The sequence below is a fragment of the Festucalex cinctus genome, chromosome 16 (assembly GCF_051991245.1).
Source record: "Festucalex cinctus isolate MCC-2025b chromosome 16, RoL_Fcin_1.0, whole genome shotgun sequence".
In the NCBI taxonomy this organism is placed as follows: domain Eukaryota; kingdom Metazoa; phylum Chordata; class Actinopteri; order Syngnathiformes; family Syngnathidae; genus Festucalex; species Festucalex cinctus.
The window spans coordinates 4,193,600-4,207,500 of record NC_135426.1 but is presented as its reverse complement, the minus strand read 5'-3'; the positions used below and the strand labels follow the sequence as shown (position 1 = coordinate 4,207,500).

General features: G+C 38.6%; 2 protein-coding genes across 2 annotated transcripts in view; both read left to right on the top strand.

Annotated features, from left to right (window-relative positions):
• Nucleotides 1-5,710, top strand: part of cntn1b (contactin 1b) — a 23,190-nt gene extending 17,480 nt beyond the window's left edge. Inside the window, exons 16-24 of the mRNA XM_077500887.1 lie at nucleotides 1-6; nucleotides 113-262; nucleotides 1,357-1,427; nucleotides 1,513-1,765; nucleotides 2,616-2,737; nucleotides 2,800-2,989; nucleotides 3,088-3,209; nucleotides 5,048-5,204; nucleotides 5,279-5,710. The exon at nucleotides 1-6 is cut by the window's left edge and continues 162 nt beyond it. Coding sequence (XP_077357013.1) covers nucleotides 1-6; nucleotides 113-262; nucleotides 1,357-1,427; nucleotides 1,513-1,765; nucleotides 2,616-2,737; nucleotides 2,800-2,989; nucleotides 3,088-3,209; nucleotides 5,048-5,204; nucleotides 5,279-5,358 — 1,151 coding nt within the window. The 3' untranslated portion in view covers nucleotides 5,359-5,710. The remainder of the gene's footprint in view (nucleotides 7-112; nucleotides 263-1,356; nucleotides 1,428-1,512; nucleotides 1,766-2,615; nucleotides 2,738-2,799; nucleotides 2,990-3,087; nucleotides 3,210-5,047; nucleotides 5,205-5,278) is intronic.
• A 140-nt stretch (nucleotides 5,711-5,850) lies between these two features.
• On the top strand, nucleotides 5,851-13,542 carry LOC144004018 (uncharacterized). The gene is made up of 3 exons (XM_077500889.1): nucleotides 5,851-8,506; nucleotides 9,242-9,360; nucleotides 10,726-13,542. Exon 3 carries the CDS (start codon nucleotides 10,754-10,756, stop codon nucleotides 12,698-12,700), a length of 1,947 nt encoding a protein of 648 aa, XP_077357015.1. The 5' UTR covers nucleotides 5,851-8,506; nucleotides 9,242-9,360; nucleotides 10,726-10,753; the 3' UTR covers nucleotides 12,701-13,542.
• The last annotated feature ends 359 nt before the right edge of the window (nucleotides 13,543-13,901 follow it).

The window sequence follows — 13,901 nt, the reverse complement described above, 5'->3', positions numbered from 1 at the left end:
GCACCTGTACGTATCAAGTCAATGATTTACACACACACGCACACACCCACACACGCACACACACACACACACACACAGAAAAAAGCGAGTCGACTTTCACTTCGTCTTTCAGCGCCGACTTTCCTCGACGGCACGGTGGAACGGGCCGATGTCACCGACTTGTACCCCTGGATGGAGTATCAGTTCAGGATCATCGCCACAAACGAGTACGGCTCGGGAGAGGCCAGCATCCCCTCGCTCAAGATCAAAACTTGGGACGCTCGTAAGTAAGGAATGTGACGATATATATCGATATTACGATAAATCGTGATACTGTGTCTCCCGATAGATTATCAATGTGCCTACCCAAGTATCGCGATATTTGTAGTTAATATTCGTCCACTGTAACGACTCCATTGTTCATGATTTACTGAGCAATTACTTGGCGGGGCACTAGGGGGAGCGCCTCACAAGAGTGGCGGGGAAATGGACAGAAGTTTTCAGGCGAACAAGACTCGTCAGTTTAGTTTTTTATTATTATATGCATATTTATTTTCATTTTTAATATTTATTATTATTTGTATTTATATTATATGTATAGCGGCACGGTGAACAGGTGGTTAGCACGTCCGCCTCCCAGTTCTGAGGACTCTGGTTCGAGTCCAGGCTCCGGCCTTCCTGGGTGGAGTTTGCATGTTCTCCCCGTGCCCGCGTGGGTCTTCTCCGGGTACTCCGGTCTCCTCCCACATTCCAAAGACATGCATGGCAGGTTAATTGGGTGCTCCGAATTGTCCCTAGGTGTGCTTGTGAGTGTGGATGGTTGTTCGTCTTTGTGTGTCCTGCGATTGGCTGGCAACCAGTTCAGGGTGTCCCCCGCCTACAGCCCAGAGCCAGCTGAGATAGGCGCCAGCTGCCCCCGCGACCCTTGTGAGGAATAAGCGATCAAGAAAATGGATGGATGGATTATATGTATTATATATATATATTTAGATATTGCATTATGGATTTATATTATATTATAAATAATATATAATATCATAATATTTATTTTTTCTATTATTAATTTTTTTGTATTTTTATTATTATTTATTTATTTTATTATTGTATTTTTATTTTTTATTTATTTATTTATATTATTATTTTAGGATTAATTTTATCGTAGATGATCGTGGATTTATTACCTGAGCAATTTATCGATAATCTTGATATCGGCATATCATGAGATAATCGTTATCGTGAGGTACCCAGATTGTTATCGTGAGGTACCCAGAGGTTCCCACCGCTACTCGTAAGCGCATTTTTGCAGTCTAGTCGTGTTACCCTTTCAAACTATTTGCGCTTCCTCCCTCAGTTCCATTTTTTTGTTCCCTCTCCTAGCACCGGTGGTTTCTCCCACCGACGTGGAAGGCTACGGCACTCGGAATGGCGAGATCATCATCACCTGGACGGTAAAATGAACCCGATCGATGCGAGATATTTTCTCAAAGTCGCATTCGGCGGTGCTTGAATGACCTTTGACCCTCCCCGCCGCAGCCTGTGCAGCCGTGGTATTTCTACGGCAAAAAGTTCGGCTACATCGTGGCCTTCAAGCCTCACGACGGCTACGACTGGTGGTACGAGAGCATCTCCGACCCGGAGACCAGGCGCTACGTTCACAAAGACTCCTTCTTCCTCCCCGGCGATGAGGACTTCCAGGTGCGGGAATTCCAGGTGAAGGTCAAGACCTTCAACGTGAAGGGAGACGGGCCCTACAGCCTCACCAAGGTCATCTACTACCCTCGAGACGGTATGGATGCCAGATGGTAAAGAAATGACATGCCGTTTACTAAAATTAGTAAAAAGAACATAGAGTGCAAGAACAAGATTTTGGAAAAAGGGATTGTAATGATGCTTGCTGTAAACAAAAACAAAATTTTGGGGTTGTTTTGTGGGTTATCCATTTTACCCAACTGAATTGGGTCAAAAATGAACCGACCCAACTTTTTGAGGTCTTTATCCCCAAATGATGTGTCAAATTAAATTAATAACCCACAAATCAAAACAATTTTGGGGTTGTTTTGTGGGTTATCCATTTGAGCCAACTTTTTAGGTTAATTGAATTGGGTCAAAAATGAACAGACCCCAAATTTTTTAGATCTTTAGCCACAAACATTGGATCAAATTAAATTAATAACCCACAAACCAACCCATTTTTGGGGTTATTCATTTGATTCACCTTTTGGGGTTAGGTTAGTTGAATAATCCAATTAAATTGGGTCAAAAACGGATCGACCCAACTTTTTGAGGAATTTAGCCACAAACGGGTCCAATCAAATGAATAACCCACAAATCAACCCAATTTTGGGGTTGTTTTGTTGGTTATCCATCTGACCCAACGTTTTGGGTTAATTGAACATCTCAAAATGTCGAGTCGGTTCTTTTTATGACCCAATCTGGGTTACTTTTGACCAATTGTTTTTCGTGTACATATTTGACCCAAGGGTGGCATATACAGGCTGAACAAAAGCGGTCCACGATTTACCCTTGCGGGACCTCTCATCATGGCCATTCCCCAAACACCCTCCCCTTATCCTACCGTGTGCGTCCCTCAATACATCTAAATGATGGTCTTTGATGACTCTTTGTGTGCTTTCTAGTCCCCACAGAGTCTCCAACGGACGTCTACGCTCGGCCAGTGTCCTCGACTGAAGCTCTGGTGTGGTGGCTCCCGGTGGTTGACACGGGAACGGGCCTGCAGCAGTACATCGAGGGCTACCAGGTAGCCCAACTCGACCAAACGACTATTAAGTTAGCTTCGCGCTGACTTGTGTCCCACGTCAGGTCAAATACTGGCTAAAGTATGTCAACGCGGAGCCGGGAGCCAATCGCATATTTGTCAACGCCACGGCCAACCAAACCAGGCTGGAGAACATGCTGCCCGACTCGCATTACCTCATCGAAGTCCGCGCCTTTAACGGGGCGGGACTCGGCCCACCCGGCGAGCACTGCGAGATGTTCACCAAAAAACCACGTAAGGACTACCAGAAGACGCCGTCAAGGCCCAGGAAACGACACTTACCTCCGGTTGGGATGGGCTCTTAAATGTGAGACATCTTTTTTTTTTCACAGCGCCGGCGGAGCCGCCCAGGATGTGGCGCTTCATCTCCTGGACTGGGAAGTGGTTGTACGTGTGGTGGGATCACATTACGTACGACTGGTTCGGGAACGTGTCCTTCCCACTCTATTACAAGGTCAGATCCACAAAGGCGGGAACAAATTCTTTCAAACTCTGGTACTCAGAGGTCACATTTTATTTTTTCCAACAGACTGATGGGCCACATCAGTCTTAGATGAGATGTTAATTTCATCAACAAAAAGTAAACAAAAATCATTTCGTCAACATACATTTTTCACCTGACTAAAACTATACTAGATTAGACTAGACTAATGCTGCATTCGAGGATGGTCGGAAGTCGGACTTTTCCGAGTTAAAACCAGGAAGTGACGAAAATGCCCTTCACTTCATAAAAACTAAACATTTTAGTTCATGAACAAAAACGAGACGAAAATTATATGATTTTGTCAAATCTTATCTCTGCTATTCTGTCACATCTGTGACACTGTCATGTGACACACAGCACAAACACGTGTCACAGACAGGAAGTGGATTCACGGTGATAGGTAAAAAAAAAGAAGTGAATTATAGTTATAACGTTCCAACACTAATCTTAATGTAAATGCTAACTAACGCTAGCTAACTTGCTAGCGCATAGCATAGAGCCTTAGTAGCCACTGTAATTGTGTGTGAAGTTGTTTGCCATCAAAAAGATAAGAAATTTTATGTAAAATAGTTTTAGAGCCAAAAAAGGTTCAATAAATCTGCTGACAAAAAAAATATATACAGGGGTAAAATGATTGTCCTGACTAAAACTAGACTAAAACGTTGACAGGTTTTGTTGATTTAAACTAGACGACTTATATTACATTTTACTTGGACTAAAATAAAGACTAAAATTGCTCGATTTATAGTTGACTAAAAATAGATTCAATAAAAATGGGTGTATGTGGACTAACTATGATAAAAACTAACAAGCTTGATTGAAACTAGACTAAAACTGAGTCTAAATATAAAAATGCCGGATAAAATTAACACTCGTGTCAAGTTGTTTTTCATCAAAAAGATGAGAAAATTTTACGTTAAATAGTTTTAAATCCAAAAGGTGTCATGACTAGGGTCATGCAAGGGTTATGCTTCATGACTAGGGTCATGCAAGGGCTATGCTTACTGTCATGACTGGGTCATGCCAGGGTTACGTTTGGGTCATGCAAGGGCAAGACAGGGTTATGTTTGGGTCATGCCAGGGTTACGTTTGGGTCATGACTGAGGTCGGTGTCTGTTTTGAACTGATATAACCAGCATCTAGTTCAAACTAGTAAGACGTTATGTGATGTCAGAAGCTTTGTGATGTCAGGAATCTTTAATCTCTTTATCTAGTCAACAGCCAATCAGATAATTCCATGTCAGTCCCGTTACCCACATGTCTAACCACAACCAATCAGATCGATTTGCTGTCTATATGTCGGATTATTACCTCTGTTCCTCTGTGCAACTCTCGTTGTTTAATGTCTAGTCAAGTTTGTTCCACGCCTCTCGATGTGAATAAATAGTTAAGGTCTTATTTGTGTCTGCGTTTTTGGGATCCAACCTCAGAATATAACAAAAAGGTTGGATGTAATCTGCTGACAAAGAAATTAAACAGAGGTCAAATGGTTGTCCTGACTAAAACTCGACTAAAATGTTTTTGTTGACTAAAACTAGACGAATAAAATGACGTTTTCTTGGACTAAAATAAAGACAAAAAATGCTTGATTTATAGTCGACTAAAAATGGACTCAATAAAAATGGGATGAGGTTGACTAACTGTGATTAAATAAAACAAGCGTGATTGAAATTGGACTACATTTCAAAGTGGCAGACAAAATGAACACTCCAAGCATGGCAAACGTGATTAAATGAAATGTAAGCGTCTCCTCAGCTCATTTTCAAAAATAGGAAAAATATTGTTGAAAAATGTCACCAACTTTCCAGGTGATGTTCCGGAAGACGGGCTACATCTACGGCAAGGTCTACGTGACCGGCTGGCACTTCATGGACTTCCCCATGCCGCAGTTCGGCGACTACGAGCTGATGGTCCGCGGACGCTATGAGGGGGGCGACGGTCCCATCAGGACCATTAAACTCCTGGGTAGGTACTCCAGTAACGACAGGACACATTTTTCAATCATCTTTGCTTCACATTCCTTCTGTTTTCTCCTTCAGGTAAGGCCTCCATGCTCACGCCCATGCGAAGCCTCATCGCCGCGGTGCTGCTGCTGGCGCTGTGCATTGTGGGATTGTAGCGTCCAGAGACAAGAGAAGTCTTACTTTCTCCTCGCACAACTTCACATTGCTAGTAGTTACAAAAGGATGATCGGTCATGCAACTTGTTTGGATTGAAGGATGCGGCGTCCCTCTTCAAACTGTTCCAAAGACTTTAGTTTCAGTTTGTTTATTTATTTTCTTAAACTGGTTTTACTTGTTTAGAGTCAACGTATACTGTCATGGAAAATCACGAGCAATCTATAGCTATAAGAATCCCTCGAACATCAATGAGACTGTATGTAAAGAGCTGTAAAATAGAGATAGCTTGTAGATGAGCACTTACATGATTTAATGTACGTCTATAATTTATTAAAACAATACTTCACCAAACTCCAGGATGTTTTTAGTCATCACTTTTTAAAGCACTTTATGAATCACTGAATCTTTTTTTTGTTTTTAACCATTTTTGTCTAGTAAAACATCTAACATCTTTAATTGTATTTAAAATTATGCTATTTCCATTTTTTTATTTTTTTATTCTGTTGGACAGTTTTTAATATTTAGGTCATTACTGACAAGGTTATTTTAGTTAAACTAACAAAAAAACTCAAAATAAAAAAATTCGTTCATGAAATAAAATAAAAACGAAAATGCTTTAAAAAAAAAATGTTTACAAAACTATAATTATAGCAAAAATGTCATTCGTTTTCGTCTTTGGTAATTATTTTAATGTATGAGCCTTTTGAGATGATCTCGCGTGATATTCTAGAACGTTTAATGGGGGGGGGCGGTTGGAATGATGTAGAATGATTTGAAATTATATTTGTGGAAAAATATGCCATACGTTGGTGGAAAAATGTGAAATGATTTTGCAATGTTATTGAACGATATGGATTATGACGTCAGCTCTCGCTACCTCGATCACTTTCTTCACCCCCTCCCATTGTCTCCACTCCAATTCCATTTGTTTCCATACAAATAAAACAGACAGTCATTCAAAAGCTGACATCTTTTACCGCCACACAAAAGGAGATAAATTTTTGTTCTTGTGCCGTTCGAAATAAATGTGGAAATGGTTGTTGTGACAGAAAGCTGCCAATAGAGGGCGCTAAGCGTCCATATAAGGAATGTCGAATGAGGAAGCGCGACCACGTATGTCACTGACGTTTGTCTTACTTCATCTGGATACTCAAACAGGTCTTTTGTTTGTTTGTTTGTTCGTTTGCTTGCTTGTTCCGCCATTTTCCTCGCATGTTATCACTTCTGCGGTAAAAGTGGACAGCTCATATTTATACTGTATCGGCTACTTTTGTTTGCTAAATGTTGCTGCGTTTTCAAGTTGATTTGCTTAATTAGGACGCCATCTTTCGGTTTTCGTGAGATTATTAGTTCCGGCCACCCTGTGTTATTTAACCTCATGATGAGTTCCAACTTCCACCTTGTTCTGTCAGCCAATCAGCGTTCAGCAGCTCCTTGATTGTGTGTGTCATTTATTCCCATTCGTTTGTTTAGTCATTGATCTTAAAACTCATTCACTGCCAGTCATTATAGAAAATTTTTACATTTCCAATACTCGCGTGATATTACATTCAATAATTATATATGAACAGAATCTACCAAATAACAGAATAGACTCCCTACTTTTTGTCCCGTCCCGTTCTTTTATAATTGACAGCAGAAAAATGTAGGTTTGCCAAAATACAGCCATTTCTCCCATGGACTCTGCAACTGTGTTTATTTCCTATAAAATGGGGCAATGATGTCATCTACCGGTGGTTGGGCATCAGTAAAGTTGTTTCCAAGTTTGATATTTACAGTGGAGCATGCTCAGATTCGCCCCCATTTAGCACCGCTCTAAAAAATACAATTGACAAGTATACTTGTCAAAGGCAGTGAATGAGTTAATTTAGTAAATAATTATCTGTACCGTACATCTTTTTTTTTTTTTTTTTTTTTTTTTGTGTCGTCGTCGTCGTCTTGCTGCTCTCACACGTTTGGGATGACATTTTTCCCCTCAGGAGTTCTAATTTATTGTGTTTCATGCACAAGAAGCAGCTCATGTTTGACTGACTCATTTGAGCTTTTTAAATATATACACCAAGCTCTAGCTTTTCAGATGCAGTTTTGCTTTTACGTATGATGTATTGACTAATACGACAACAGAAACTGGCTTTCAGAGGTGGCAAAATAACTCACATTGTGAGTAGTGTTACGTAAAATTAGAAGGATTGGGTAAACTCCCACATACGTAAATTAAATTTAGGTACTGTCAATAATTGTAAACACATGGTTTGATTATTTGGCACAATGGGGGGAAAAATGCTTCTCAGCACACAATGAAGTAAAGCTACGAATTGTAAGGAAAGTGGAAATGTTTTACTTTGATAAAAAAAAAAAAAACATTTAATTTAGAACAATTATCGACCCAAATCTGTCCAAAGTTTACATGACCAGGGAGGACCAAAACTGCCAAAATTCGAAATGAATAAATAAATGACTAAAAGTTAAAATAAAAATGAATATAAAAATATAATTCCAAAATTTATAGCTACAAAAATAAATATAAATGGAAATAAATGCGTTTTTATTTTAACTTTTTGTCATTTATTTAGTTATTTAGACACTTATTTATTTATTTATTTAGTCATTTATTCATCTATTTATTTAGTCATTCATGTATCTATTTAAGTTATTTATTTCGTCATTTATTTATTTATTTATTTTGAATTTTGGCAGTTTTGTACGGAAGCGTATTGCATTCACTTGAAAAATAAAAAAAAACTGCTGTTTTTCTGACTAATTTTTTTGGGGGAGCTTTGTTTTTTTGAGTAATTTTTTGTTTTTGTTTTTTTGAATATTTTTTTCTGTTTTACTGAATATTTTTTTCCATCATAAAAAAAAATTATTCCAAAAAACAAAAAAAATTACTCTGAAAAACAGGGGAGAAAACATTATTCAAAAAAACAGGAAAAAAATTATTCCAAAAAACAGAAAAAAAAATTATTCCGAAAAACAGAAAAAAAAATGATTCCGAAAAACAGAGCACCCACTTCTGTTTTTCGGAGTAATTTTTTTTTTTGACCTCTGAATGAACTCCTGCTGCAGACTCGCTAATGCGGAAGCGGACACTTTCCCGCAGACGTCCAAGTGGAAGGACGGTCCAACGTACCTTCTGGCTCAGTAAAGGTAAAGCATGTAGCCATATACCGTAATTAGTAACACACATTATTATTATTAATGTTTTAGTGTGAGGTAGGTATGCCATGATTTTATGTAGCATGTAGATATACGAACATGTAAATCGGTCGGCATAATTTTAGTAAGATAACAGTACAATGCCCAGCGTAATTTAGCCGTGGTTCCCGCTGGAATTGCTCATCCTTCACTTGACAAAATTGGAACGAGCCATTCGTCATAACGTCGTTTGATTGCAAGTACAGTATACACTATTACGCTCCCGTACCATAGATTGATCGACCCGTATGTCGGCTACGTAACATTATATGTTAAATACACGCCAACACTATGCTTATGAGTTTAGCGAGATAACGTTAATTATTCTTATTATCAGTTCATCAGTACGGAATAGTAACATATTGTTTAACATGGGACACGTGTTTTAAGCTTGTAACGTTGAGGAAGGATGTTGCAAAGCCCTAATCTGGATGAACTATTTTGTAATTGATCATTAATTATAAGAATGAAAAGGATACTGCTAAAAGCCCACTCTGACATGTTGACTTTAGTCTAATGTACTATTAGTAGGCTATATTATTGTTCATGAATAAACTTTGAAGGCTTTCATCACAAAAGGACACACAACACAAACCCGATTTGAGTGAGCATATTGAAATATTTAATATCAGGTTGACTTTCAAATGATTATTCATATAGATTTTGCCTTTTCATTTATTTTTGTAGTGCCAGCTGCAATGGCTGCATCCTCAACCCCTGGCCTCCCACAAGATGATGGTCTGTGGGTATTTTTACGCAACAGAGGTGTTCCTGAGGCGCGTGTTCAGAAAATGCAGCAGGATCATGTAAGTCGCAGGAAATTTGTTCCTGCAAGGTACTTGTACCTTGTACCTTGTACCATGTAATACATGTAGTATTTTGTCTCAAGTATATTTTAATATTTAACTGAATTGCAATTCATTTTTTATACACCTATACATAGCTGACCACATGTGACTCCAGGGGTTTGAATATTTATATTTGTCAATTGTATCTTCCATCAATGAGAGCTTGACATCACTGCTATACAAATATACAAATAAATATACAAACTATTTACTGCCTTTTTTTTTTTTTACAGGATTGGTATTAAATATTACATTTTAAAATGTAAAAAAAAAAAGAAAACTGAACAAATATACAATAGGTGAAGAAGTGTTCTGTGCCATCAAAGTAAGACTATCAGTATGGGTCATCATCACATTTTTCCAGTATAGGAATGTGCAACAAATGAATCACGTTTGATGACTTAGAGATGCACTGCATGGTCATGCAGATTATTTACATAGTAAGAAGAGTTAAAACATGTTCACTATCATGCTAAAAAGTAACTACAGGTGCAACTATTGATAGGTTATCATTTTTTGATTTAAACAGTTATTGTGAGAAGCGATTAATCATGTTGAGCTGTTTTTTTTAACTTAAAATTGTCAGAATTTTATTTCAACCTTTCAACTAAATAATCAATTATTTCTAATATTCCTCCATGAATGCAGACTGATTGGCTTTGTGCTTAATCAAAATACTCTCACTCTCTGATGCATGCATCTGTCACCACATCACCCAGGCCCCACCATTCACGCATTCACGCAAACACGCGCGCACACGCATGCGCGCACAAAGCTCTAAACTTAAATGTCAGATGTATTAGCAGATTCTGCACACTGCATTATTGCGATCTTCATAATCTGTTTTTGTATTGTTTCGTACTGTCTATAGTGTTATCATCTGCATTAGACACCGATGATTGTATACAAAAAAAATCAGAGCATGCAGTACTGCTGCTAGAATTTATTTATTTATTTATTTTCAAGTGTCTCTTTGGTGCTGTTCATTGGAGGGATCCGCAAAGCATTTCCAAAAAGAGAGAAAACTGAGGCCCTCAAAGGTGGTCCAAGTAAAATGCCTTTATAACAAAATGGCCAGTTGACTAAAAATTGCCAACGCGTTTCGGCCTTGATAGGCCTTCGTCAGCTGAAAGGCCGAAATGCGTTGGCAATTTTTAATCAACTGGCCATTTTGTAATTTTTAATTGGAACACCTTTTGGTGCCTCAGTTTTCTCTCTTTTTGGAACTGATGATTGGTTTTCTTGCTCATAATCAAATAGTCTTGGATATAATATAGTTGAACATTTTCACATCTAATGTGTATATTTTTGGTTTCATTGTAGATTGACAGCTCAATAATTGGAGAAATGGATGATGCTACGTTGGCGTCTTACATTCCAGCCTATGGTGACAGGATTGCCACAAGACGATTCGCTATGGAAAAACAGAGAAGAGGTGAAGATGATACAAGAAGACTTTCCCTATTCAAAGAACTTACTAAAAAAAATGGGCACAATGAGCAACAAAGTATGTGATCAAGGTTTTGAGGGGGAGAATACAGTACAACCACAAAATATGCGTCTAAAAAATAACAAGAGAGCCTGGAAGACAACCAGAAAAATAGAATTAGGATGGATACATGACAACAGGCAAGTCAGAAAACGCAGTGGTGGAGGAACCAGAGTTGTTGATATTAACAAGAATGCCACTAAGATTGAGATTCTGTCACAAGCTAAAAAACTGTTTTTCCCCAATGAGAAGTCAACAATGGGAACGTGGGAAGAGGTCAGTCACGACATAGTGGACTTTCAGGAAGCACAATTTGATGAGGATGTTAGTGTGCGCGACTATTATGACATACACAAATTTGGTCTATTAAGATTTTATTTGTTCACAAAGACCATAACTGGTGAAGATGACCCAGAGGAAGGAGCCGAAGTACTGACAGATGAGCAACATGACAACACGATAGAATCTGGACAAGAGAAAAACACAATGAAAGAGATGGAGCAGCAGACACAGAAAAAAGATGACAGTGAAAATCCAATACACATAGTCGAAGATCATGAGCTGGGTGCTGCCACTGTGTCAGCTGTTGTCTCTACTGCAGCTGTTCAGATTGATTTTTCATCTTTGTGTAATACATCAGTTGTCAGTTTTGGTCCTTTGGCAGGTGGTCCATTTCTCGGTGATCTTGATGATACACTCATACATGAGCCAAACCTTGCAATAGAAGGTGAACAAACGAGCCTCCTTGCCTATGCCTCAACTCCTACTAATGCTGTTACAGATTCTGTTAGACCACCAAGTCCTGCCTATGAAGTTTTGCATGTGAATGTGAAACTTCACAGAGTAACGCTGCTCGATGAACTGATTGGCCAGTTCAAGGATGAAGCAATGATGACCTATTCTGTGAAATACAGCTGCATTGATGAAATGGGGGCAGATGCTGATGGCGTGTCTAGAGATGTATACGCTGCCTTCTGGACAGAATTCCTAGATTGTGCAGCTGAAGGTGCAGATGTGAGGGTGCCATCACTCTCCCCAAAATGGCAAGAGGAGGAATGGAGGTCTGTTGGTAGGATATTGGCCAAGGGACCGGAGGACCATGGGTATTTCCCATTTCGGCTGGCACAAGCTTTTACAGCAGCACTTGCATTTGGTGAGCATGCTGTTTCATCTGATTTACTGTTTGACTCCCTGATGTTGTATCTTAGTCAGTCTGAGCGTGACCTCTTGTCCACCGCTTTGCAAGAGGCTGTTGTCGGTGAAGATGAGGAAGATCTTCTAGATCTTATGGATCGAATGGGTGTAAGAAAAATACCAACAAAAGATAACCTGAGAGCTGTGCTTATCCAGGTCGCCCACAAGCAACTCATTCAGCAACCAAAATATGCACTGGATAATATCGCAGAGGTTGCAGGACCAACCCTCAGGTGTTTTTTCCCCAATGTACCGGATATGAAGAAGCTGTACGACAACATTAAACCAACAGCACGGAAGGTGATTAAGATGTTAACAGCTTCTCCAGATACTGCAGCAGAGAACCAAAGTTTGCAATTTTTACAACAGTACATAAGGGCCTTGGATGAAATTGGTCTCCGAAAGCTGATGAGATTTCTGACTGGGTCTGATGTTATTTGTGTTAAACAAATTCAAGTCATTTTCACCTCGTTGGACGGGTTAGCACGGCGAGTGATTGCCCATACTTGTGGCCCAACTGTGGAGCTGCCATCCACCTATAACAGCTATCCTGAGCTACGAGCTGAAATGGAGGCTATATTGTCCAGCAACTCTCTTGCAATGGACATTGCTTAGGAGTGGTGTTCACATGTTTCTCTCCCTCAGACATATAAGCAATGCATGTTTGGAATTTTTGAATGTGGGATAGAGAATGTTAGGAAAGATTTGTTCAGTTCAATAGTTCTGTGATTAGTGCTGAAACAGTAACACACAGATTTACTGTACAGTTTTTGTAATCAGAGCATGTAAATAGTCTATTGCTGGCATCAAGTGGAAACCTCCAAATTTGTTTAATTTTACAATTTTTTCACAAATTTTATATTATTAGTCAGTCCGCAGGTATATATATATATTTTTTTTTACTATTGATTGACCAAAAAAAGTGTTTTGTACTCCTTTTAACAATGCAATGCCAATGGCTCAACAAACATAACATTTTTGTGTTTGATTCCTGGAAAGTGATGGCTTTGGAGTTGTGGTGATTGCCAGCAATATATGACTACCTCTGCGCCTGTGTGACAAGCAAGCATAGGTTTGTTGAGTTATTATTTTGGATACTTTGTTATCAGCAGTCAATAACACACTTTTGTTATCAGTCTAGGATGAGAATTAAAAAATACCTCTGTTATATTTTCACTGTTAAATAATGCAAGTTGAAACACTACCTCATATCAGCGTGTATGTGGATCTGTTATATTAAAAGGTACTTCTGATTTTTTTTTTTTTAAAGCAGATTGTGCCTTTTTTGTTGAGTCATGTCATTCAGGAATCATACTCTCTGAGACATGTTTATTTTTCTACTGCAGTGTGAACATTGGTCATGTTTTCTTTTGGTGTTTTTATTGTGAAAGGTACAAGTAGCAAATGTATGCAAACTCAGGTCATGATGCTTGCTCTAATAAAAGCTATTCACACAATATGCTTCATTTGCTGAAAATTTAATGGCAAATGCTTTTTAACAAATGCATACATTACGGTGACACTGCATTCAAATACATATGAATGTTTGATCTGTTTTTGATAGATTACATGAAAATCCAATACAGTTACCAAACTGTATTACATGTGCTACAAATTACACCTGGAATCTCTTTGAGAGTTACAAAAATCAAGAAGGTAAGGGGTACTTCCTTAGTGGTATGATACACAAATTAACAATATCAAAAGAGACATATTTCACTTCGGTATTAATAGATATTCTGTTTGTAAGAGCTACATTTGACATTAAGCATACACACGCAGCTAGGTTACTGTATTATAGTGTTTTATTGATATT

What these genes read in the sequence shown, in the direction of transcription:
- LOC144004018 (XM_077500889.1), top strand. Translation starts at nt 10,754, where the DNA reads ATGATGCTACGTTGGCGTCTTACATTCCAGCCTATGGTGACAGGATTG.